Source organism: Oncorhynchus mykiss, chromosome 9 (assembly GCF_013265735.2).
Source record: "Oncorhynchus mykiss isolate Arlee chromosome 9, USDA_OmykA_1.1, whole genome shotgun sequence".
Classification (NCBI taxonomy): Eukaryota; Metazoa; Chordata; class Actinopteri; order Salmoniformes; family Salmonidae; genus Oncorhynchus; species Oncorhynchus mykiss.
In genome coordinates, this window is record NC_048573.1 from 42751522 (window position 1) to 42778571 (window position 27050).

General features: G+C 44.1%; 1 protein-coding gene across 3 annotated transcripts in view; it reads left to right on the forward strand.

Annotated features, from left to right (window-relative positions):
* The first annotated feature begins 1754 nt into the window (after nucleotides 1-1754).
* Nucleotides 1755-27050, forward strand: part of LOC110532144 (semaphorin-3F) — a 114027-nt gene continuing 88731 nt past the window's right edge. For 2 of the 3 annotated variants that reach the window (XM_036988058.1, XM_036988059.1), the window contains exon 1: nucleotides 1755-1898. In XM_036988058.1, the coding sequence (XP_036843953.1) occupies nucleotides 1891-1898 (8 nt within the window). In that variant the 5' untranslated portion in view covers nucleotides 1755-1890. Of the gene's footprint in view, nucleotides 2128-27050 lie in introns of all 3 variants that reach the window. The other variant, XM_021615788.2, reaches the window with a different exon arrangement.

Below are 27050 nucleotides of genomic sequence, written 5' to 3' on the forward strand. Positions count from 1 at the left end.
CCAGCTCAGGAAACTCTGTCACACACACCCTGAATGTAAATTACACTGGTGTCTAGATCAACCCAAGGACCTGGAATCACCCAGCCAGTGAATGACTTATGTGACGACTTAGGAATGTCAATGAACGTTTTTTTTAAATAATTTTAATTTGCTTCTTTCTAATATCCATGTGTTCATTATGCAGTTTTTTTGTTGTTGAATAAAACATTTCCACGAACATCAGATCTGACCGTTTTATGCATAATTATTAATTGTGTAACTTTTCCACAGCGTTGGTTTTTCACCCTAAGAGCAACCAGGACTATGGTTTATAATTCATGATGATTTATCATACCAAAACACTCAATCTTAACAAAACACAATAATCAGCTTAGTAAAGGAAGAGAGTTTAGCTGTCATTGCAGTTCAATTGAAGTCAAATTCTCCATCATTCTCTGTCATCCCAAAATATGAATAAAGGCAGGTGGAAGTCACACTACATTTCCTTTGGGCCAGTTGACCTAGGGATCACACAAAGTCACAGCGCCATCATCAGTCATAATGTAGCTATTGCTCTATGAAACATCAGGATGAGCTCCCCTAAGACGCGTCTATATTTCCATCCCTACACTTTCAGGGATACACTGACTCAGAACAAAATGCATTAAGGAATTTAGATGGAGATGACAATGAACGAGAAAGAGAGGAGGGAGACAAGCTGGCATGGCCACTGAGTTCATGCTGTGCAATTTAAGAAAGATGTTGCTGCTGTCATTGTTCATGTGGCAGCGAGGGGGTAATTCCAGTGTCTGGGAATTCCAGCGATTCCTGCAGCTTGGTGGCATACAACAGGCGAGTGGAGAAAGGGCAACCATGAGGGGTGGATAAGACAGGTATTCACATCACAGCAAAGCCATTCCTCACCTGCCTGTAAACTCCCAAAACAAATCAGGGGTCTCCATTGGCCATTGTGCAAAATGGTAGCTAACCTTAAACACTCTCAGATCTCAGTGAAAAATCTTCCTTAGTGAGTAACTGAAAGGCAAAGACAAATGTGGGTGGTCCCTTGATGTCAACTGTGTTAATCTACAATGACAAAAAGGAAAGAGGATTCATCATCATTGTGACCAAGGGGTGTCCTTTCTAGGTCCACCTGGGCACCGTGGGGCTACTTCATGAAATTCCATATACTCTCTACATGCTAATGATGACTCATTGACACTATACTGTTCTGGGAAGTAATGTCCACAGGGAACTAAGCTTTCCTTTTTGAAGAAGTGACTTATCCATTACAGGATTCAGTTCCAAATCGGTAGTGATCACCACATAGTATAGTACTGGCTCAAATATTTACACTTGTTTTAAAGTTTTCCAGAAAACACTCACCTAAAAAATCTTAAGCATGGACACCAGAGCAATGTCTTACTTAAACAGGAGGCTACCATAGGGAACTAGGCTACCTATTGTTTGGTAGACCAATTAACATTGCAATTGCAATTGTAATTGTCAATTTGGTCAATAAAAAAGTATTTCACATTTAAAAATGAAACTGGATTAAGTTTTCGTTTCTGATTCTTACTCATATTTTATTTAAATATCATTCAATATAATTCAGTTCTGAAATGCAAATAAAAACAGGACAGAAAGAAGATCTCACATTGGTCTTGCTAGAGGAAAAAAGTGGCAGTACCTATTCACTCTGCTCTGCCTGGCATTGAGGTAGTTAACTGTGACATGGTTGGCTTGGTCAGAGGTAGCAAGAATGGGACACGCGCCTTCAACAGTAGAGCTCAGAGGGCGTTGGAGGAAGAAGAACAAGCTCATAACACCTGCCAGCACTAATTTAATGCAAAATTCTACTATTGCCCGGATTTGTCATTCCGGCGTTTTCAGAGGAGGATTTACTGGTAAATGGAAACGTAAGAGATTTCTAAAGCATCACGTAATTCCTATTGACTATAATTAGAGGGAAAACTTTTTTGACAACTTGCGAAACATTAACAAAGCAGCGAAGCCGAATTACAAGATGCCTACAGAGATAGACTTCCAAACTAAAAGTAGAAATGTGTAACGTTACTCAACGCCACGGAATGTGAAATCTAGTCTACTGTCCATCGACATCGCCAGCAGAGCCAACCTGCATTTCAAGTGAGTTTAATACTAATTTATTTTTAGAGCACGTTTGTGTTACAGAGAAAGGCCAATCGTTGTCTTGAAAACTAGTCTACTTTTCTTTCAATGCCATTGTGTAGTGCATATTGGCCTGTGGCATCTTCAGTCGCAGTTAGAGCGCTATAGGCTACAAGGAGTCCAACCATTTCTAGAGCTTTATAGGTAACGTTATAACTCATAACATCTTCAGGATTCAGAAATAATGTCTTAGTCAAGTCATACTACAGAAGCTGCGTTATAAAAAAAAAGGTGTAGGATACGTGTACTGCCTTGTACTGTGTACTGCCAAATGTTCCAAAACTCTTACCATCCTAGCATGCGTTTGCTTATAAATTATTTATTTTTTAAACCGCTATAATGACATTAGCACTAACGACGTTATAAAGGCTTTATTAAAAACGTGGTTCAACGTTATACTTTTTGCCCCATCAGCCTCCCTCCAAATTATACAATTATGGCAAATGATTCCACATGCTCTGATGGGCATACTTTACTGATGGAGCTTTTATTAGGCTCTCTATCATCTCATTTTAGGTTTACTGATCTGATTGATAATGTTGGTATGAAATCACTCCCCGCATGGCAGGCAAACTTCTGCCTGAGTTGATTATTTCTTATTTTCGTTACAAACTCCCCAGCCAACTTTTTGAGGACCAGAGATGAGGTTTCAAAATGCACATGATATGTTTCCTGCTTAGTGGGCCTATGTATAATTCATACTCTGCTTTCCTGGCTGAAGAGCTTATGCATAATGTATTTTAAGTTAAAAGCACAACACTTTTTTTATGACCTTGGGGTAAATCCATTTGAATTACATTTGACAGCATCCCTTTTAATTTAAACATTTGCTCATGGAAGAAGTAGTCAGAATGTGACTTTTTTGGTAGAGCCCCACCGATGAGGGATTTTTGGATCCGATACCAATTTTAGAGTGGAAATATTAACGATAACTGATATATTTGCCAATATATTTAGGAGCACCAGAATGACACCTTTTTTAAATGGAAAAACAGTGTGTTACTCTAGTGAAAGGAGAATAACCTGCAGATTCCAGACAATAATGTGCCTCTGAAGCCTGAACTGCCTCATGCTAGCCAGCTGGAAAACAACGACATGGGACACCTTTTCAATATATTGATATTTAGGTATGTTTTAGGTATGTTTTCATCGATTGTAAGGCTGTAGCCACTGAATTCTGGTAGTTGTCACTTGAAAGGAAAAACAGCAATCACTAAATTTATAGCTGGCACAGTGATGCCTCTTGCCCCAAGCATTGCCTAAGTGAATGGTCTTTGCTCCCCCCTGGATCCTTGAGATGTCCATTTCCCATTTGAACTTGACATTTAAAAATGGTTACAGTAAATGCTCAGACACACCGGTAGGATTGTCAAACGTTTGTCGGCTGTCAATCTCTTTTGTTTATTTATTTATTTTATTTTATTTTACCTTTATTTAACCAGGTAGGCAAGTTGAGAACAAGTTCTCATTTACAATTGCGACCTGGCCAAGATAAAGCAAAGCAGTTCGACAGATACAACGACACAGAGTTACACATGGAGTGAAACAAACATACAGTCAATAATACAGTATAAACAAGTCTATATACAATGTGAGCAAATGAGGTGAGAAGGGAGGTAAAGGCAAAAAAGGCCATGGTGGCAAGGTAAATACAATATAGCAAGTAAAACACTGGAATGGTAGTTTTGCAATGGAAGAATGTGCAAAGTAGAAATAAAAATAATGGGGTGCAAAGGAGCAAAATAAATAAATTAATTAAATACAGTAGGGAAAGAGGTAGTTGTTTGGGCTAAATTATAGGTGGGCTATGTACAGGTGCAGTAATCTGTGAGCTGCTCTGACAGTTGGTGCTTAAAGCTAGTGAGGGAGATAAGTGTTTCCAGTTTCAGAGATTTTTGTAGTTCGTTCCATTCATTGGCAGCAGAGAACTGGAAAGAGAGGCGGCCAAAGAAAGAATTGGTTAGCTGCCTTCCCATAGCCTACATTGCATATGAAGTGTGACTGGCTCATCCATGGACGTAACCTAAGAAGAAAATGCCCTCTTCTTTCCCAGGTGGGAGTTTGACACATCTCTGATATGTCTAAGTCAAGTTGTTGGCCACTGACAAGCATTGCAATTCTACAACTAGAATCGGTAGGTTCGTTGGTACCGGTTCGGCATGCAGCAGGTACCGCTTTTGTTCTAGCGAGAGAATGAATGGCCTCCCTCAGTGAATGGCATCAAATACTCTCACACAGCTATTTAGCTGGGTAGATGGGGGTGGCAAAACTTACATTTGGAGCAGTCCCTAACAAGTGACAACAAATACATCAAAACGAAGCTATGAAGCGCTACTTTGTAACCTTAATGACAAAGCTTGAGGAATAACCTTCTTCAAAGACCATATACAGTGAGGGAAAAAAGTATTTGATCCCCTGCTGATTTTGTACGTTTTCCCACTGACAAAGAAATTATCAGTCTAAAATTTTAACAGAATCCAGAAAAATGCATGTCAAAAATGTTATAAATTGATTTTAACTTTAATGAGGGAAATAAGTATGACCCCCTCTCAATCAGAAAGATTTCTGGCTGCCAGGTGTCTTTTATACAGATAACGAGCTGAGATTAGGAGCACACTCTTAAAGGGAGTGCTCCTAATCTCAGTTTGTTACCTGTATAAAAGACACCTGTCCACAGAATCAATCAATCAATCAGATTCCAAACTCTCAACCATGGCCAAGACCAAAGAGCTCTCCAAGGATGTCATGGACAAGATTGTAGACCTACACAAGGCTGGAATGGGCTACAAGACCATCGCCAAGCAGCTTGGTGAGAAGGTGACAACAGTTGGTGTGATTATTCGCAAATGGAAGAAACACAAAATAACTGTCAATCTCCCTCGGCCTGGGGCTCCATGCAAGATCTCACCTCGTGGAGTTGCAATGATCATGAGAATGGTGAGGAATCAGCTCAGAACTACACGGGAGGATCTTGTCAATGATCTCAAGGCAGCTGGGAACATAGTCACCAAGAAAACAATTGGTAACACTACGCCGTGAAGTCCCCTGCTCAAGAAAGCACATATACGTGCCCGTCTGAAGTTTGCCAATGAACATCTGAATGATGCAGAGGACAACTGGGTGAAAGGGTTGTGGTCAGATGAGACCAAAATTGAGCACTTTGGCATCAACTCAACTCGCCGTGTTTGGAGGAGGAGGAATGCTGCCTATGACCCCAAGAACACCATCCCCACCATCAAACATGGAGGTGGAAACATTATGCTTTGGGGGTGTTTTTCTGCTAAGGGGACAGGACAATGGACGGGGCCATGTACTGTCAAATCTTGGGTGAGAACCCCCTTCCCTCAGCCAGGGCATTGAAAATGGGTCGTGGATGGGTATTCCAGCATGTCAATGACCCAAAACACACGGCCATGGCAACAAAGGAATGGCTCAAGAAGAAGCACATTAAGGTCCTAGAGTGGCCTAGCCAGTCTCCAGACCTTAATCCCGTAGAAAATCTGTGGAGGGAGCTGAAGGTTCGAGTTGCCAAACGTCAGCCTCGAAACCTTAATGACTCGGAGAAGATCTGCAAAGAGGAGTGGGACAAAATCCCTCCTGTGATGTGTGCAAACCTGGTGGCCAACTACAAGAAACGTCTGACCTCTGTGATTGCCAACAAAGGTTTTGCCACCAAGTACTAAGTCATGTTTTGCAGAGGGGTCAAATAGTTATTTCCCTCATTATCCTGTTGTGACTAGGGGGCAGTATTTGTATTTTCATTTTTGGAAAAATAACGTACCCAAAGTAAACAGGATCTTTTGTTAGGACAAGATGCTAGAATATGCATATCATTGGGAAAGAGAACACTCTAAAGTTTCCAAAACTGTAAAAATATTGTCTGTGAGTATAACAGAACTGATATTGCAGGCGAAAGCCAGAGAAAAATCCAATCCGGAAGTGCCTCGTGAAAGCTCTGCGTTCCAATGCGTCCCTATTGAGCAGTGAATGGCTATCAATCAGATTACTTTTTCAACGTATTCCCCAAGGTGTCTAAAGCATTGTGACGTAGTTTTACGCATTTATGTTGAAGAATACCTGAAAGCGGCTACATAGTGTAAGTGGTTACCTGATGGCTTTCAGAGTGATTCTCGCGTAAAATACAGAGGTATCCATTTTTCCAATCGGTCCTACTGAAAAACCAATTGTCCCGGTGGATATATTATCAAATAGATATTTGAAAAACACCTTGAGGATTGATTATAAACAACGTTTGCCATGTTTCCGTCGATATTATGGAGCTAATTTGGAATATTTTTTGGTGTTTTCGTGACCGTAATTTCCGGTCGATTTCTCAGCCAAACGTGAAGAACAAACGGAGCTATTTCGCCTACAAAAATAATATTTTTGGCAAAAATGAACATTGGATATCTAACTGGGAGTCTCGTGAGTGAAAACATCTGAAGCTCATCAAAGGTAAACAATTTAATTTGATTGCTTTTCTGATTTTCGTGACCAAGTTACCTGCTGCTAGCTGGACATAATGCTATGCTAGGCTATCGATAAACTTACACAAATGCTTGTCTTGCTTTGGCTGTTAAGTATATTTTGAAAATCTGAGATGACAGGGTGATTAACAAAAGGCTAAGCTGTGTCTCAGTATATTTCACTTGTGATTTTCATGAATAGGAATATTTTATAGTAATATTTATGTCCGTTGCGTTATGCTAATTAGTGTCAGTCGATGTATACGCTCCCGGATCCGGGATGGGGAGTATCAAGATTAAAATGCAAATCAATTTATAACATTTTTGACATGTTTTTCTGGATTTTTTTGTTGTTATTCTGTCTCTCACTGTTCAAATAAACCTACCATTGAAATTATAGACTGATAATTTCTTTGTCAGTGGGAAAACGTACAAAATCAGCAGGGGATCAAATACTTTTTTCCCTCACTGTATATTACAACATTGAGAGTTGAACGTTCTTAGTGCGGCACTTGGGTTTAGCATCCATACCATGACACTTCACGTAACAGTATTTGGCCAGTGCACATTTTTTTTACTTTATTGAGCTGGCAAGCTTCTCTCTACTCAGCACTCACTGTAGAAGCAGTAGCAGGTAGTTCACAGTAGTTAATTCTCCTCTCCGACTGGTGTAGTTGCGTTGGGTGATAGTGTCCAGTCTTGCTGTAGGCAAGATAGGTTTATAGCCATGTAAAGAGCGCCCTCTACAGGACAAATAATGAAATGCAAAAAAAAGTATAATCCTATGAACAGCTTTTTCCCCGAGCATTTTCTCCGCATCTTATATCGGTCATTTTTGGAGGATTAAACACAGATACAAATACATCTATAAAAGTATAATATTGATTAATCGGTTGGGCTCTACTTTTTGGACCTAAATGCCAAAACATTCAGCTGATAAAGGTGCTCATAGTTGGCCCATTTTGCATACTGGTCAACTTTGAGCACCTTTATCTCTTTAACGTTTTGGCATTCAGGTCCAAAAAGTCACTTTCTGAGCACAATGTACAAATATGTATGGAAGGTTTCATTCAAATCAAAAGGGGTGCTATCAAAAAGTGATTGAATTCAAATGGATTCACCCCTATGCTATCTGATTCACCCCTATGCTATCTGATTCACCCCTATGCTATCTGATTTACCCCTATGCCATCTGCCCATGCTCAGATAATGTCAGAACATATTATTATCCTCTTAGCTAGACTATTATTAGAAAAGGGCCCACTCTCATAGCGTTGTTTGTGTAGTGTTTAATCTAAGAGATAAATGCAGGATGTGTTCAGTGTACGCCTACTAGTTGTTCACAAGTTTTGTGGTCATGTCCCTGCTGCAAGTGTTTCCCCTACCTGCACACTATCCCACATGACACTGGTAAGTCTACACTAAGACCTTATGAACAAATGACATGAAGCTGAAAAAACACAAGCGTGGACACACTGTCATTTCTGACATGGAAATATATATTCTACACTTACTGCTCCTCCTTTTTTTTATTGCGTCAAACAGTGGTCTAGCGTTGTGGTAGGAGCGAGGGCCTCGACAAATACATGAGGGAAAAACATGGAAAAGCTCTGTGGTTTTCGCCCTTTACAGCCATGGTTGAAATATTAAAGGATTAGACACAAGGACATCTCTTTAGTGAAATCATGGAATGGTTTTGTATTTTAAGTGTATGGATGAAAACGGGGGAAAAGAAAGTTATGGTAGATTTGTGTGGTGAAAAAGGCAGATTATGGTCCTTAAATGGATGTTTACCAACATTTATGTTGTAGTCACCGCTACAAACATACAGTACCATTAACTGCACAGTAACCATATAAACTCTGTTAATTGAGTGTATTTTTACAATAGTAAAATGGCTAATTAAATCTATTCACGTGGGAAGAAATACTAAAAACCGTGCACTTTCAAACTGCCATGGTTGCTTCCCAAATGATTTATTCCTCTCATATTCAACATCTGACAATGCACCAAGCTGGTTACAGTTACATTATTCCCAAATGTTAATGTCTCGGTTGAGTAGTCAGAGATTAGCATCAAATGCTTTGCACTGTAATGTAGCAGACAGCTCCTATAGGATTCTGCATGCCTATCACACATGCGCATATCATGAAGCTGGCAGTTGTTTGTTTTTGCTCCTACTTGTGGAATTAACTTTAAGTTAGGATCACATGATTCCAAGTTGAATAATTGTGTAAATTCATTATTGTGATTATTTCATTATTTTTCTCAACATCCCTTGTTGGATTCGGCATCATTCTATAATTTTCTTTGCCATTAGAAGGTGGCCCTTGTATAGGGGTCGAGGAGCGCGTCCAGGAGCACGTGGCGATGATCCACCATCTCAGCGCCACCATGGACCGCGTCGTCTAAACCATGGACCGCTGGGAAAGACAGGGAGTTCCTCCAGCGCCTCCACCAGCACAACCAAGGCCTCCACTACTCGCCTCCCCTTTACCCGGTCTCAGTGGGATTCGTCTCGCCCTTCCCCGAATGTACGACGGGACGGCTGCACGCTGCCAGGGTTTCCTATTGCAGCTAGATCTCTACTTGGCAACCGTCCACCCGGCTCCTTCGGTCTGTGAGAGGGTGTCCTCCCTCGTCTTGTGCCTCTCAGGGAAAGCCCTGGAGTGGGCCAACGCCATGTGGGAAGAAGGAGATGCGGAACTGGACCATTTCGAGGATTTCACCCGCCGTTTCCGGGCAGTCTTCGACCATCCGCCCGAGGGTAGAGCGGCGGGTGAACGTCTCTACCATCTGAGGCAGGGGACGAGGAGCGCCCAGGAGTTTGCCATGGTCTTTCAAACCCTGGCCGCCAGCGCGGGAGGGAACGACAGGGCCCTGATCGAACACTATCGCTGCAGTTTGCGCGAGGAGTTGGCCTGCAAGGACACTACCCTCACCTTCGACCAGCTGGCGGACCTGTCCATTCGGTTGGATAACCTGCTGGCTACCCGCGGACGTCCAGTGGTCTGTCGGTTTCATCCCCCAACACCACCGCTCCGATGCCCATGGAGCTGGGAGGTGCTGTGCGCAGGGTGACCGGAGGAGGTTCCGTCTCATGCACCATCTGTGGCCGCAGAGGTCACACTGCAGGTCGGTGTCGGGTTGGTTCCTCTGGGGATCGAGGGAGCAGGCAGGGCACTCTGGTGTCACCCCAGGTGAGCAGGCACCATTCTCACCCAGAGCCCTCTATTACACACATGTTTTTGTTTGTCACTTTTCCTGAGTTTTCCCCGCATTCCCAGCATAAGGTGCTCGTCGATTCAGGCGCGGCTGGGAATTTTATAGACAGATCATTCACCCATAGTTTAGGGATCCTCATTGTTCCCGTGGCTGTGCCCTTCCCCGTTAACACCTTAGACAGTCGACCATTAGGATCAGGGTTGATTAGGGAGGCCACCGCTCCCCTGGGCATGGTGATGCAGGGGGGTCACAAGGAGAGAATCAGTCTCTTTCTCATTGACTCTCCTGCACTACCCGTGGTGCTAGGCCTACCCTGGTTAGCCTGTCATGACCCCACTGTTTCATGGCAACGGAGGGCTCTCACGGGGTGGTCGCGAAAGTGCTCGGGGAGATGTTTAGGGGTTTTCATTGGTGCTACTACGGTGGAAAGTCCAGACCAGGTCTCCACCGTGCGCATTCCCCCTGAATATGCCGATTTGGCTCTCGCCTTCTCCAAGAAGAAGGCGACTCAATTACCACCCCATCGACGGGGGTATTGTGCGATAAATATCCTGGTAGACGCCGCACTTCCCAGGAGTCACGTGTATCCCCTGTCACAGGCGGAGACGGTGGCTATGGAAACATATGTCTCCGACTCCCTGCGTGAGGGGTACATTCGGTCCTTCACTTCACCCGCCTCCCCGAGTTTCTTTTTTGTGAAGAAGAAGGAGGGAGGTCTGCGCCCGTGTATTGACTATCGAGGTCTAAACCAGGTCTCTGTGAGGTACAGTTACCCACTACCTCTCATAGCCACAGCGATTGAGTCAATGCACGGGGCGCGCTTCTTCACCAAACTAGATTTCAGGAGAGCTTACAACCTTGTGCGTATCCAGGAGGGAGAAAAGTGGAAGACGGCTTTCAGTACTACCTCAGGGCATTATGAGTATCTCGTCATGCCGTACAGGTTAGGCCTTTGTAGATGAGATTTTCAGGGACCTGCACGGGCAGGGTGTAGTGGTGTATATTGAGGACATTCTGATATATTCCGCTACACGCGCCAAGCATGTTTCGTTGGTGCGCAGGGTGCTTGGTCGTCTGTTGGAGCATGACCTGTACATCAAGGCTGAGAAATGCCTGTTCTTCCAACAGCCCGTCTCCTTCCTAGGGTACCGCATTTCCACCTCAAGGGTGGAGATGGAGAGTGGCCGCATTTCAGCCGTGCGTAATTGGCCGACTCCCACCACGTTAAAGGAGGGAATCAGTGGTTTCTAGGGTTTGCCAACTACTACCGGAGGTTTATCCGGGGTTTTGGTCAGGTAGCGGCTCCCATTACCTCACTGCTGAAGGGGGGACCGGTACGTTTGCAGTGGTTGGCTGAGGCGGACAGGGCTTTTGGTCACCTGAGGGCTCTGTTTACCTCGGCTCCCGTGCTGGCCCATCCGGATCCATCTTTGGCGTTCATAGTGGAGGTGGACACGTCCGAGGCTGGGATAGGAGCCGTGCTCTCTCAATGCTCGGGTATGCCACTGAAGCTCCGCCCCTGTGCCTTCTTCTTGAGGAAGCTCAGCCCGGCGGAGCGAAACTATGACGTGGGGGACCGGGAGCTGTTGGCTGTCATCAAGGCTTTGAAGGTGTGGAGACATTGGCTTGAGGGGGCTAAACACCCTTTTCTCATCTGGACTGACCACCGCAATCTGGAGTACATCCAGGCGGTGAGGAGACTGAACCCTCGCCAGGCAAGGTGGGCCATGTTTTTCACCCGTTTTGTTTTCACCCTTTCTTACAGACCAGGTTCCCAGAACATGAAGGCAGACGCACTGTCCCGGCTGTATGACACAGAGGAGCGGCCCATGGATCCCACCCCCATACTCCCGACCTCCTGTCTGATGGTGCCAGTAGTGTGGGAGCTGGACGCGGACATTGAGTAGGCGCTACGTGCAGAGCCCACTCCCCTCCAGTGTCCCGCTGGGCATCTGTACGTCCCGCCTGCTGTCCGTGACCGGCTGATCTATTGGGCCCACACGTCACCCTACTCTGGTCATCCAGGCATCGGTCGGACGGTGCGCTGTCTGAGTGGGAAGTACTGGTGGCCCACTTTGGCTAAGGATGTGAGGGTTTATGTTTCCTCCTGCTCGGTGTGCGCCCAGTGTAAGTCTCCTAGGCACCTGCCCAGAGGTAAGCTACACCCCTTACCCGTTCCACAACGGCCTTGGTCGCACCTTCCTTACCAATCTTCCTCCCTCACAGGGTAACACCAAGATCCTGATTGTTGTGGACCGTTTTTCTAAGTCCTGCTGTCTCCTCCCTCTGCCCCGTCTCCCTATGGCCCTACAGACTGAGGAGGCCTTGTTTACACACGTCTTCCGGCACTACGGGGTGCCTGAGGACAAAGTGTCTGATCGGGGTCCCCAGTTCACTTCGAGGGTCTGGAGGGCGTTCATGGAATGTCTGGGGATCTCGATCAGCCTTACCTCGGATTTTCACCCCGAGAGTAATGGGCAGGTGGAGAGAGTTAACTAGGATGTGGGTAGGTTTCTGATTTCTTATTGCCAGGACCGGCCGGGGGAGTGGGCGGCATTCGTGCCCTGGGCAGAGTTGGCCCGGAACTCGCTCCGACACTCCTCCACTAACCTCTCCCCATTCCAGTGCGTACTGGGTGTATCAGCCGGTTCTGGCTCCTTGGCATCAGAGTCAGACCGAGGCTCCTGCCTTGGATGACTGGTTCCAGCGTGCGGAGGATACATGGGACACCGCTCACGTTCACCTTCAGCGCGCCGTGCTGCATCAGAAAACCAGTGCAGACTGTCACCGCAGTGACCGGGTCTGGCTCTCGACCCGAAACCTGCCCCTCCGCCTGCCCTGCCGGAAGCTGGGTCCGCGGTTTTTGGGGCCATTTAAAGTCCTGAGGAGACTGAACGAGGTGAGTTACAGGTTACAGCTTCCCCCGATTACCGTATTAACCCCTCGTTCCATGTGTCTCTCCTCAGGCCGGTGGTGGCTGGCCTGCTCCAGGAGTCTGAGGTGCGGGAGGTTCCTCCGCCCCCTCTGGACATCGAGGGGGTCCCGGCGTACTCCGTTCGATTCATACTGGATTAGAGGCGTCGGGCGAGGGGCCTTCAGTACCTCGGAGGAGAGAGATGCTGGGTTCCGGTGGAGGACGTGTTGGACCCTTCAATGCTGCGGGAGTTCCAACGTCTCCGTCCGGATCGCCCTGCACCTCCCCCTCCGGGTCGTCCCCGAGGCCGGTGTCGGCTCGCTGTTGGAGGCGTGCGTCAAAGAGGGGGTACTGTCACGACTTCCACTGAAGTCGGTTCCTCTCCTTGTTCGGCGGCGTTCAGCGGTCGGCGTCACCGGTCTTCTAGCCATCGTCGATCCACTTTTCATTTTCCATTTGTTTGATCTTGTTTTCCTACACACCTGGTTTTCATTTCCCCCATTAATTGTTGTGTATTTAACCCTCTGTTCCCCCCATGTCTTTGTGTGGGATTGTTTATTTTAAGTGCTTGTGCACATGTTGACTGGTGAGTGACGGGATTTGTACCCATGTTTTGTTATTCTTTATGCCGTTGGTTTTGCAATTAAACTGCTCCGGCTATTACCTAGTTCTGCTCTCCTGAGTCTGACACCCCTGCCACCAGTTACGCACCCCTTACCAAAGATCCATAATTAATAGTACATTCCAGGGCCTCCCGGGTGGCGCAGTGGTCTTAGGCATTGCATCCCATTGCTAGTTGTGCCACCAGAGACTCTGGGTTTGAGCCCAGGCTCTGTCGCAGCCGGCCGCGACCGGGAGGTCCATGGGGCGACGCACAATTGGCCTGTATGGTAAGATTTAGAAAACCTGAAAGAAATCTTGCAGTAGGTTATTAGAATGTCCTAGTTTCCACCCCCCCCCTTTTTCTCCCCAATTTCATGGTATCCAATTGTTAGTAGTTACTGTCTTGTCTCATCGCTACAACTCCCATACGGGCTCAGGAGAGACGAAGGTCGAGAACCATGCGTCCTCCGAAACACAACCCAACCAAGCCACACTGCTTCTTAACACAGCACGCATCCAACCCGGAAGCCAGCCACACCAATGTGTCGGAGGAAACACCGTACACCTAGCGACCTGCGTGCACTGCACCCGGCCAGCCACAGGAGTCGCTAGTGTGCGATGAGACAAGGATATTCATACCGGCCAAACCCTCCCTAACCCGGACGACGCAAGGCCAATTGTGCGTCGTCCCATGGACCTCCCAGTCGCGGCCGGCTGCGACAGAGCCTAGGCTCAAACCCAGAGGCTCTGGTGGCACAGCTAGCACTGCGATGCAGTGCCTTAGACCACTGCGCAACCCGGGAGGCCCTGGAATGTACTATTAATGATGGAACTCCGGTCACAGTGAGTTTGAAGAAAAAAGATTATAGGAGTATTAAAGGGTATTAAATAAATCAAGCGTATGATTAAGGAAAGGCTCTCTGAAGCTTTTAATATGCGTTATTTTCATAACGAGCGTTTAAAAAAATCCATCTCTGTATGATCATTCATCTCTCTTGTTCATATGCACGTCTATGTACATACCTTATTCCTCTTATCTGAACCGATAACTTTTACCTTTCTTTAGCCTGCCTGTCTGTATAGTTTATACTCCATCTCTCATCTTGAGCCTTGCTTGACTAATTTCTGTTGACCGCCATTCTGTTTCCTAAAACTTTATCTCCCCTTCTCTTTGAAATAGAAACAGGCTATGTAGGCTCTCATACTCCAGTGTGGATTCATTCCACCTATCCAACTGTGACTTATCCCTGAGTCCTGGCACAGTCACCTGGCAAAGGTTGGTTGAGCGACAGTTTTCATTGCTACTATGTATAATTGGACAGCTCCTAAGTCCTGTTTGTTCGACTCTTAAGGATGTGCATAACAGCTCTATTTTTATTTGAGATTTACCTTTAACTTTTAAATGAATTAGATAGACAGGTGGGAATGTAAGAAGAAGGGGAGAGAAGAGAAATCTGGCTGACATCTTGCAGTAAATGGTAAAAATATATTTTGAGTGGTGTAATTTACAGTGGCACATGATAATGATGGTATTATGCTTTTAAATGTAATTTTCAGTTCAGGGGGAATCTCTGCGTTTACAAGCTTTATTGATGGAAATATATGCTTTATTGCAGGGATTGAATATTCGTAGGTTCACTGGGAAATATGAATCCCTATTCTGAAACCCTAGTAATAACTATGTTTAATATGTCTCAGTTGTCTATTGTACTTGTTTTTGTAAATCACTTTGCATTGCATGTTTGAAGGTGATCTACTAATGACGTTGTTATTGTGGTAAGTAAAACTTTACATAAAGCAGAGCGGTATAGTATAATACTGCATTACTTGTTATAACCACATATGAGCCTTTATAATGTTTTTTAATAAGGCCTATAATATATTATGTATCTTTAAGTAGCAGATTTGCAACTAAGCATGTTCATGAATTGTTCCGTCTTGACATTGACATTGATGTAGGAGAACAACTGGAGGGGAATTTCAGTGCATCAGAAGCCCACCACAAAGCTGGTGTCATGTATATGATATATGTTCAGATAGGGACCTGGCTATTGTTCATCATCACTTTCTCTGACACTCTCCGTTCCTTAAATTTGGCATCAAGGATTTGGTGCATTCAAGCAGTTGTCAGGCTCCAACTCACCACAAATACAACTGGCCTCTTGAGACGGTTGTCATGACATTCTCAGTGAGTTTTGCTGGGGTAATATGAGGGCCAGCATGGGCCCTAGAGGTCAAGAGGAGGGGGAAGTGGGGAAGAGAGTGATAATTGGTGATATCAGTGAGTGTGGCAGACTTAAAATACATAGGCCCACTACTGTTGGTGCCATTATGAGTCCATAATATTTTTATGAGCAGTGCCATCGGCAAATCATTTCTGAAACGTGTTTCTCGGTTTTGTGCCTTCTTTTTTTCTTATTAAAAACACTTTCAATTATTACAATTTTTTTGACAAATCTTTAAGAACGCAAGACCTAAGATATACTAGGCTGTATGACGCCGACTTTGGAATTAAATGTTTTTTTCATTACTCCAGACATTGTGCCAGCTCTGGTCTCTTGGCCCTCCCAGCCCTGCGGGAGGGCAGCTCCCCCTCAGCCCTATCCAAGCTCTTCTCTGTCCTTGCACCCTAATGATGGAACCAGTTCCCCCCCTGAAGCTACGACAGCAGAGTCCCTTACCCTCTTCTGAAACCCTACCTCTTCAAAGAGTATCTTAAATAATCCCATAGCTAAATAACACTCACACTTGACTTTTTATGTACTTTATTGAAGAAAAATGTACTTACTATGATTGTGATATGTGGTTGTGCCACCTAGCTATCTTAAGATGAATGCACTAACTGTAAGTCTCTCTGGATAAGAGCATCTGCTAAATGACTAAAATGTAAAAGTACTATTTTTGTACCCACAAATTTGACCTCACCACATCAAAACATTGGGTGTTTCTCAAAATGCATACTACCGTGCTCCCAGCATGTAAATTAGAGTACGGGAGGGTCGGAGTATGAGTCCAAATCAAAGTATGCTCAACGGAGAACGGAGGGCACTTCTCGAATGCGTACTCCGTTTGTACATTTTTTGAAGCATGCATCAATGCAAGCGTCAACGGAAAGTTTTCAAAGAAATATTACACAATCACGTAAACATTTTGCACATTTTCTTGAAATTAATGGCGGCCATTATTTGTGCTGAAGCGAGAGAAAATACACTCCCGATTTAGGAATTAAATGTTGCCTATTCACATCTCATATGTTGCTTGACTACAATATTTTATCTTAATATGTTAATAGTACATGCTGTGTTATTTGTGGCATGGTTACCTGCCTACAATACGCACTGTAGTGTGCGTAGGTCGTAATCCCATACTAAGTCAATAGAGCTAACTGGCTAGCTACTACTGTTAGCTATCCAGATAGCCACAAATAATTGTTAGCTAGCTACACAGGAATAATTGACATCTACCTTTGATAAAATTGGTTTTAGGTAATTTTTGTCTGTTTTCACATAGTTATACATAGTTATGATAGTTATACACAAAGCAAACATTTTACTTCATATCTGGTTTCGTCTCTATTGCCATTGTCCTGGCTAGAAGAAGGAAGGTTCAGTAAATGGGTCCATAGTAAGTTAAAAAAAATGTGTCCATAGTAAGTAAGTCCATAGTAAATCATTTTTAGCTAGCTACCCACAAATAATTGACATCTACCTTGCATAACATTCGTTTTAGGTCATTTTTTTGCCTGTTTAACGAGTAATCTGTCTAGCTAGACTACGATTCACATATCTAGCTGATAATGATGAAGTAAAACATTTGCTTTGTGTATATATTGTTTCGTCTCTATTCAAATCAAATCAAATTTTATTTGTCACATACACATGGTTAGCAGATGTTAATGCGAGTGTAGCGAAATGCTTGTGCTTCTAGTTCCGACAATGCAGTAATAATCAACAAGTAATCTAGCTAACAATTCCAAAACTACTACCTTATAGACACAAGTGTAAGGGGATAAAGAATATGTACAGTACATAAAGATATATGAATGAGTGATGGTACAGAGCGGCATAGGCAAGATACAGTAGATGGTATTGAGTGCAGTATATACATATGAGATGAGTATGTAAACAAAGTGGCATAGTTAAAGTGGCTAGTGATACATGTATTACATAAAGATGCAGTAGATGATATAGAGTACAGTATATACGTATACATATGAGATGAATAATGTACGGTATGTAAACATTATATTAGGTTGCATTGTTTAAAGTGGCTAGTGATATATTCTACATAATTTCCCATCAATTCCCATTATTAAAGTGGCTGGAGTTGAGTCAGTGTGTTGGCAGCAGCCACTCAATGTTAGTGGTGGCTGTTTAACAGTCTGATGGCCTTGAGATAGAAGCTGTTTTTCAGTCTCTCGGTCCCAGCTTTGATGCACCTGTACTGACCTCGCCTTCTGGATAATAGCGGGGTTAACAGGCAGTGGCTCGGGTGGTTGTTGTCCTTGATGATCTTTATGGCCTTCCTGTGACATCGGGTGGTGTAGGTGTCCTGGAGGGCAGGTAGTTTGCCCCAGGTGATGCGTTGTGCAGACCTCACTACCCTCTGGAGAGCCTTACGGTTGTGGGCGGAGCAGTTGCCGTACCAGGCGGTGATACAGCCCGACAGGATGCTCTCGATTGTGCATCTGTAGAAGTTTGTGAGTGCTTTTGGTGACAAGCCAAATTTCTTCAGCCTCCTGAGGTTGAAGAGGCGCTGCTGCGCCTTCTTCACGATGCTGTCTGTGTGGGTGGACCAATTCAGTTTGTCTGTGATGTGTACGCCGAGGAACTTAACTTACTACCCTCTCCACTACTGTTCCATCGATGTGGATAGGGGGGTGTTCCCTCTGCTCTTTCCTGAAGTCCACAATCATCTCCTTAGTTTTGTTGAGTGTGAGGTTATTTTCCCTGACACCACACTCCGAGGGCCCTCACCTCCTCCCTGTAGGCCGTCTCGTCGTTGTTGGTAATCAAGCCTACCACTGTTGTGTCGTCCGCAATCTTGATGATTGAGTTGGAGGCGTGCGTGGCCACGCAGTCGTGGGTGAACAGGGAGTACAGGAGAGGGCTCAGAACGCACCCTTGTGGGGCCCCAGTGTTGAGGATCAGCGTGGTGGAAATGTTGTTGCCTACCCTCACCACCTGGGGGCGGCCCGTCAGGAAGTCCAGTACCCAGTTGCACTGGGCGGGGTCGAGACCCAGGGTCTCGAGCTTGATGACGAGCTTGGAGGGCACTATGGTGTTAAATGCTGAGCTGTAGTCGATGAACAGCATTCTCACATAGGTATTCCTCTTGTCCAGATGGGTTAGGGCAGTGTGGTTGAGATTGCATTGTCTGTGGACCTATTTGGGCGGTAAGCAAATTGGAGTGGGTCTAGGGTGTCAGGTAGGGTGGAGGTGATATGGTCCTTGACTAGTCTCTCAAAGCCCTTCATGATGACGGAAGTGAGTGCTACGGGGCGGTAGTCGTTTAGCTCAGTTACCTTATCTTTCTTGGGAACAGGAACAATGGTGGCCCTCTTGAAGCATGTGGGAACAACAGACTGGGATAGGGATTGATTGAATATGTCTGTAAACACACCAGCCAGCTGGTCTGCGCATGCTCTGAGGGCGCGGCTGGGGATGCCGTCTGGGCCTGCAGCCTTGCGAGGGTTGACACGTTTAAATGTTTTCCTCACGTCGGCTGCAGTGAAGGAGAGTCCGCATGTTTTAGTTGCGGGCCGTGTCAGTGGCACTGTATTGTCCTCAAAGCGGGCAAAAAAGTTATTTAGTCTGCCTGGGAGCAAGACATCCTGGTCCGTGACGGGGTCGGTTTTCCTTTTGTAATCCGTGATTGACTGTAGACCCTGCCACATACCTCGTGTCTGAGCCGTTGAATTGAGATTCTACTTTGTCTCTATACTGACGCTTAGCTTGTTTGATTGCCTTGCGGAGGGAATAGTTACACTGTTTGTATTCGGTCATGTTTCCGGTCACCTTGCCCTGATTAAAAGCAGTGGTTCGGGCTTTCAGTTTCACGCAAATGCTGCCATCAATCCACGGTTTCTGGTTTGGGAATGTTTTAATCGTTGCTATGGGAACGACATCTTCAACGCACGTTCTAATGAACTCGCTCACCGAATCAGCGTATTTGTCAATGTTGTTGTCTGACGCAATACGAAACATATCCCAGTCCACGTGATGGAAGCAGTCTTGGAGTGTGGAGTCAGATTGGTCGGACCAGCGTTGAACAGACCTCAGCGCGGGAGCTTCTTGTTTTAGTTTCTGTCTGTAGGCAGGGATCAACAAAATGGAGTCGTGGTCAGCTTTTCCGAAAGGAGGGCGGGGCAGGGCCTTATATGCGTCGCGGAAGTTAGAATAGCAGTGATCCAAGGTTTTTCCAGCCCTGGTTACGCAATCGATATGCTGATAAAATTTAGGGAGTCTTGTTTTCAGATTAGCCTTGTTAAAATCCCCAGCTACAATGAATGCAGCCTCCGGATAAATGGATTCCAGTTTGCACAGAGTCAAATAATGTTCGTTCAGAGCCATCTGTGTCTGCTTGGGGGGGAATATATACGGCTGTGATTTTAATCTAAGAGAATTCCCTTGGTAGATAATGCGGTCGACATTTGATTGTGAGGAATTCTAAATCAGGTGAACAGAAGGACTTGAGTACCTGTATGTTGTTATGATCACACCACGTCACGTTAACCATGAAGCATACGCCCCCGCCCCTCTTCTTACCAGAAAAATGTTTGTTTCTGTCTGCGCGATGCGTGGAGAAACCAGCTGGCTGCACCGACCCCGATAGCATCTCTCCAGTGAGCCATGTTTCCGTGAAGCAAAGAACGTTACAGTCTCTGATGTCCCTCTGGAATGCTACCCTTGCTCGGATTTCATCAACCTTGTTGTCAAGAGACTGGACATTGGCGAGAAGAATGCTAGGGAGTGGTGCACGATGTGCCCGTCTCCGGAGTCTGACCAGAATACCGCTCCGTTTCCCCCTTTTACGAAGTCGTTTTTTTGGGTCGCCGGCTGGGATCAATTCCGTTGTCCTGGGTGAAAGGCAGAACACAAGATCCGCTTCGCGAAAGTCATATTCTTGGTCGTACTGATGGTGAGTTGACGCTGCTCTTATGTTCAGTAGTTCTTCTCGACTGTATGTAATGAAACCCAAGATGACCTGGGGTACCAATGTAAGAAATAACACGTAAAAAAACAAAAAACTGCATAGTTTCCTAGGAACGCAAAGCGAGGCGGCCATCTCTGTCGGCGCCGGAAGTACAATGTTGCCATTGTCCTGGCTGGAAGAAGGTTCAGTGAATGGGGAGATGCAGCGTGAGTTAATACAGTAGGGGGAGTGCGAGCGCTTCTCAAATTAAATGTTTTATGCGTTCTCCACACTCTCGTCCTCACAAGAATGTACTCAAGAGAACATCCTCGGAGAATGCGCTTGGAGCATGAGAGTGTGGAGCACGGCAATATGCGTATTGAAAAACACCCAATGTGGCACTCCATGAAAAAGATAAGTAGCTCTCTGGGGAGGAAGGGCAGAGTTCTCTGTTATTATCAGTGTACGCCCACTGACAGTGAGAGATGGTATCAGACTGATTTATATACTATTAATAGCATATAAATACTGTATACTGCCAGCACAAAGCACTTGTGTATGTCACCAAGACTTCAAAAGCAGAAGCACCTGACTGTTAAACCCCCTCCCTCTCCTCTCCTTTACCCTCCATCCTAAATCTGGTGCCGCTTTTACAGGGAATGGCACAATACAGGGGCGTCATTGACAGCGGGCAAGGGGAGCTAATCCATGCAGCTGTCAACCCGCGGGGTATTAAGCCTTCATTCTGAAGATTATTGGCCCGCTGCCAGTCTTTTTCAGACAAGCATGAAGTAGCGGCATGGAGGGCCTGGTGCTATGCTTACTATATCCCACTGTACTTTGACTGAAGTGAATTTTGGGAACCCAATGCACCATTCTTAAATCTTTTTACAGAGTGAAGATGTAGCCAGCGATAGTAAGACTCTAGAGAGGCATTTATCATGACTGGTGTCGCTGTGTCCCACTTTGATTTACTCACTTGTTCACTGGTCTCTTGGCCCGGAGACTGAAGTGCTTGTTGTCTTGGATACTTCTACTTTAGAGTTCAGTGTTGCATTTTCTAAGTTCTGATTCTGATAAAGCATGTTCTACTGAACATAGAATTCTGGATGTGCAGTGCAGACTCTATTGGACTGTAATGTGTGTGTGAAATCTATATCTAATAATGGCAACATTACTGAAGGTCTGTTAAGCCAGGATTTTGGTCTGGCAAAAACAAACATGCATCTAAAAAATAAAACAAATAAATAGTTATTTCATAAGCCAATCCAATGCAGGAAAACAGCTGTTGGGTATAAATAGTAGGGCAAGAGATAGTGGTAATTACAAAAGAATTCAGTGTTTATTGTTTAAATCAAAAGAGCAAGCCCATTTGAAACAGGTGTTGGAATGTGATGGGAGGGTGTCCATCGATCGCCCTTTCTTTTTTTTCCTTTCTGCAAAATAGTTCTCTAATGCTGCCTCGCTCATGTTGTACCATTACAACACACAGGACCTCCGCTTCAAGGGATTGAGACCTGGGGGGCTGGATTACTAACAGAGACAGGCGGGGGAGGGTCGATGGACTGCATAAATGTGGGGTGACGCAAAAGCTCCACATTTGTTCTATCGCATAAGGGGGAGAGCAGGGGGCATCCCTGTCTCTCCCTGTCCATCTAGATTCAGGGAAACATCTTGAGTTTGTTTTCTAACAGTTTTTGAGACTATCTTTGGAGCTCTTTTGATGTTTAGGGGACCCAAACACAAGCAGATGCTAATTTATCTTCTGAATATGTTTTTTGATGTTGCTGCCAGTAGTTTTGTAGTCAGGCACTGTGATATTGTGTTTACTTTGCCCAGTGATTGTCTGGAAATAATTTTGTCAGAGAGTGGGCTTGGACACAGCAGAACGAACATGCTCACTAACACATATGTCAACAGTTTGGACACACCTACTCATTCCCAGGTTTTTCTTTATTTTCTATTTCTACATTGTAAAATAACAGTGAAGACATCAAAACTATGAATTAACATGTATTGAATCATGTAGTAAGCAAAAAAGTGCTTACTACATGATTCTTCGAAGTATCCACCCTTTTACCTTGATGACAGCTTTGCATACTCTTGGCATTCTCTCAACCAGCTTCATGAGGTAGTCCTCGGAATGCATTTCAATTAACAGGTGTGCTTTGTTAACCAGTTGAGTCTATGGGGGCGCTATTTCATTACTGGATAAAAAAAACGTGCCCGTTTTAAGCGCAATATTTTGTCACGAAAAGATGCTCGACTATGCATATAACTGAACGCTTTGGAAAGAAAACAGTCTGACGTTTCCAAAACTGCAAAGATATTATCTGTGAGTGCCACAGAACTCATGTTACAGGCGAAACCAAGATGAAACTTCAAACAGGAAATGAGCAGAATTTCTGAAGCTCTGTTTTCCATTGTCTCCTTATATGGCTGTGAATGCACCACAAACGAGCCTGCCCTTTCTGTCGTTTCTTCAAGATGTCTGCAGCATTGTGACGTATTTGTAGGCATATCATTGGAAGATTGGCCATAAGAGACTACATTTTCCAGGGGTCCGCCCGGTGTCCTTTGTCTAAATTGGTGCGTAATCTTTAGGTGCGGGCATTTTCTCCTGGGATTCAGGAGAGAAAGCACACTTCCACGAACGATATATCATCGAAGAGATATGTGAAAAACACCTTGACGATTGGTTCTAAACAACGTTTGCCATGTTTCAGTCGATATTATGGAGTTAATTTGGAAAAAAGTTCGGCGTTTTGATGACTGGATTTTCGTTTTTTTTTGGTAGCCAAACGTGACGCACCAAACGGAGCGATTTCTCCTAAACAAATAATCTTTCAGGAAAAACTGAACATTTGCTATCTAACAGTCTCCTCATTGAAAACATCTGAAGTTCTTCAAAGGTAAATGATTTTATTTGAATGCTTTTCTGTTTTTTGTGAAAATGTTGCCTGCTGAATGCTAACACTAAATGCTACGCTAGCTAGCTACTGTTACACAAATGATTGTTTTCCTATGGTTGAGAAGCATATTTTGAAAATCTGAGATGACAGTGTTGTTAACAAAAGGCTAAGCTTGAGAGCTAGCATATTTATTTCATTTCATTTGCGATTTTCATGAATAGTTAACGTTGCGTTATGGTAATGAGCTTGAGGCTGTATTCACGATCCCGGATCCGGGATGGCTAAGTGCTAGAGGTTAAAAGTGAATTTGTTAATGCGTTTGAGCCCATCAGTTGTGTTGTGACAAGGTAGGGTGGTATACAGAAGATAGCCCTATTTGGTAAAAGACCAAGTCCATATTATGGCAAGAACAGCTCAAATAAGCAAAGAGAAACGACAGTCCATCATTGCTTTAAGACATGAAGGTCAGTCAATCCTGAAAATTTCAAGAACTTTGAAAGTTTCTTCAAGTGCAGTTGCAAAAGCCATCAAGCGCTATGATGAAACTGGCTCTCACGAGGACTGCCACAGGAAAGGAAGACCCAGAGTTACCTCTGCTGCAGAGGATAAGTTCATTTGTTCAGATTGCAGCCCAAATAAATGCTTCACAGAGTTCAAGTAACAGACACATCTCAACATCAACTGTTCAGAGGAGACTGCGTGAATCAGGCCTTCATGGTCAAATTGTTGCAAAGAAATCACTACTAAAGAACAATAAGAAGACAAGACTTGCTTGAGACAAGAAACACGAGCAATGGACATTAACCTGTCTAGGCCGTTCCGCTAGCGGAACCCCTCGCCAACAGCAAATGAAATTGCAGGGCGCCAAAAACAAATCAACAGAAATCTCATAAATCAAATTTCGCAAACATACAAGTATTAGGCACCATTTTAAAGATACAATTCTCGTTAATCCAGCCACAGTGTCTGATTTTCAAAAATGCTTTACACCGAAAGCTCCACAAACGATTATGTTAGGTCACCACCAAGTCACAGAAAAACCCAGCCATTTTTCCAGCCAAAGAGAGGAGTCACAAAAAAATAGAGATAAAAGTAATCACTAACCTTTGATCTTCATCAGATGACACTCATAGGACTTCATGTTACACAATACATGTAAGTTTTGTTTGATAAAGTGCATATTTATATTCAAAAATCTCATTTTAAATTGGCATTTAATTTAATTTACGGAAAAAGCATACCATGCAATAATCTGAGTACGGAGCTCAGAGCCCAAACCAGCCAAAAGAAATATCCGCCAGTCAACATTAGTCAGAAATAGGATTATAAATATTCACTTACCTTTGATGATCTTCATCAGAATGCCCTCCCAGGAATCCCAGTTCCACAATAAATGTTTGATAAAGTTCATCATTTATGTCCATATCCCTCCTTTTGTTAGGGCATTTGTAAAACAAATCGAAACGTGCGTGCAACTTCCAGCGGACAGGTCGGACGAAAATTCCAAAAAGTTATATTACTGGTCGTAGAAACATATCAAACTATGTGTAGAATCAATCAATAATGTTCCAACCGGATAATTCCACTGTCTGTAGAAAAGCAATGGAATGAGAGCTACCTCATGTGAATGCGTGTGACTGAGCTCGAAGGCTGCTGGCAGACCCCTGACTCATTCCCCTCTTATTCAGCTCCCTTTCATATTAGAAGCATCAAACAACGTTCTAACGACGGTTGACATCTAGTGGAAGCCTTAGGAAGTGCAACATAACCAGTATCCCACTGTATATTCAATAGGGGCTAAGTTTAAAAACTACAAACATTTTTTTCTCAGGTTTTTGCCTGCCATATGAGTTATGTTATAATCACAGACATCATTCAAACAGTTTTAGAAGCTTCAGAGTGTCTTCTATCCAATATGAATAATAATATGCATATGTTAGCATCTGGGACTGAGTAGGAGGCAGTTTACTCTGGGAATGCTTTTCATCCAAAAGTGAAAATGCTGCCCCCTGGCCCAAACAGGTTAAACCGGTGGAAATCTGTCCCTTGGTCTGATGAGTCCAAATTTGAGATTTTTGGTTCCAACCACCATGTCTTTGAGAGAGGAGGAGTATGTGAACAGATTATCTCTGTATGTGTGGTTCCCACCGTGAAGCATGGAGGAGGAGGTGGGATGGTGTAGGGGTGCTTTGCTGGTGACCCTGTCAATGATTTATTTAGTATTCAAGGCACACTTAACCAGCATGGCTATCACACCATTCTGCAGCTATACGCCATCCCATCTGGTTTACGCTTAGTGGGACTATCATTTGTTTTTCAACAGGACAATGACACAAACACACCTCCAGGATGTGCTAGGGCTATTTGTCCAGGAAGGAGAATGGAGTGCTGCATCAGATGACCGGGCCTCCACAATCACCCGACCTCAACCCAATTGAGATCGTTTGGGATGAGTTGGACCGCAGAGTGAAGGAAAAGCAGCCAACAAGTGCTCAGCATATGTGGGAACTCCTTCAAGACTGTTGGAAAAGCATTCCTCAAGAAGCTGGTTGAGAGAATGCCAAGATTGTGAAAAGCTGTCATCAAGGCAAAGGGTGGCTACATTGAAGAATCTCAAACATAAAATATATTTTGATTTGTTTAACACTTTTTTGGTTAATAGATGATTCCATATGTGTTATTTAATAGTGTTGATGTCTTCACTGTTATTCTACAACGTAAATAGTAAAAAATAAAAAATAAACATTTAGGCTGGTACTGTAAATGCGACATGCAACAATTTAAAATATTTTACTGAGTTACAGTTCATATAAAGAAATCAGTCAATTGAAATAAATTCAGTTCTAACGTAAATTCATTACGTTCTTATTTATGAATTTCACGTGACTGGGAATACAGATATACAGTTGAAGTCGGAAGTTTACATACACCTTAGCCAAATACATTTAAATGCAGTTTTTCACAATTCCTGACATTTAATCCTAGTATAAATTCCCTGTCTTAGGTCAGTTAGGATCAGCACTTTATTTTAAGAATGTGAAATGTCTGAATAATAGTAGAGATGATTTATTTCAGCTTTTATTTATTTCATCACATTCCCAGTGGGTCAGAAGTTTACATACACTCAATTAGTATTTGGTAGCACTGTCTTTAAATTGTTTAACTTGGGTCAAATGTTTTGGGTAGCCTTCCACAAGCTTCCCACAATAAGTTGGGTGGATTTTGGCGCATTCCTCCAGACAGAGCTGGTGTAACTGAGTCAGGTTTGTAGGCCTCCCTGCTCAGGTCAGGGCTTTGTGATACCTTGACTTTGTTGTCCTTAAGCCATTTAGCTACATCTTTGAAAGTATGCTTGGGGTCATTATTGATTTGGAAGACCCATTTGCGACCAAGCTTTAACTTCCTGACTGATGTTTTGAGATGTTGCTTCCATATAGCCACATCATTGTCCTTTCCTCATGATGCCATCTATTTTGTGAAGTGCACCAGTCTCTCCTGCAGCAAAGCACCCCCACAACATGACGCTGCCAACCCTGTGCTTCACGGTTGGGATGGTGTTCTTCGGCTTGCAAGCCTCCCGTTTTTTCCTCCAAACATAATGATGGTCACTATGGCCAAACAGTTCTA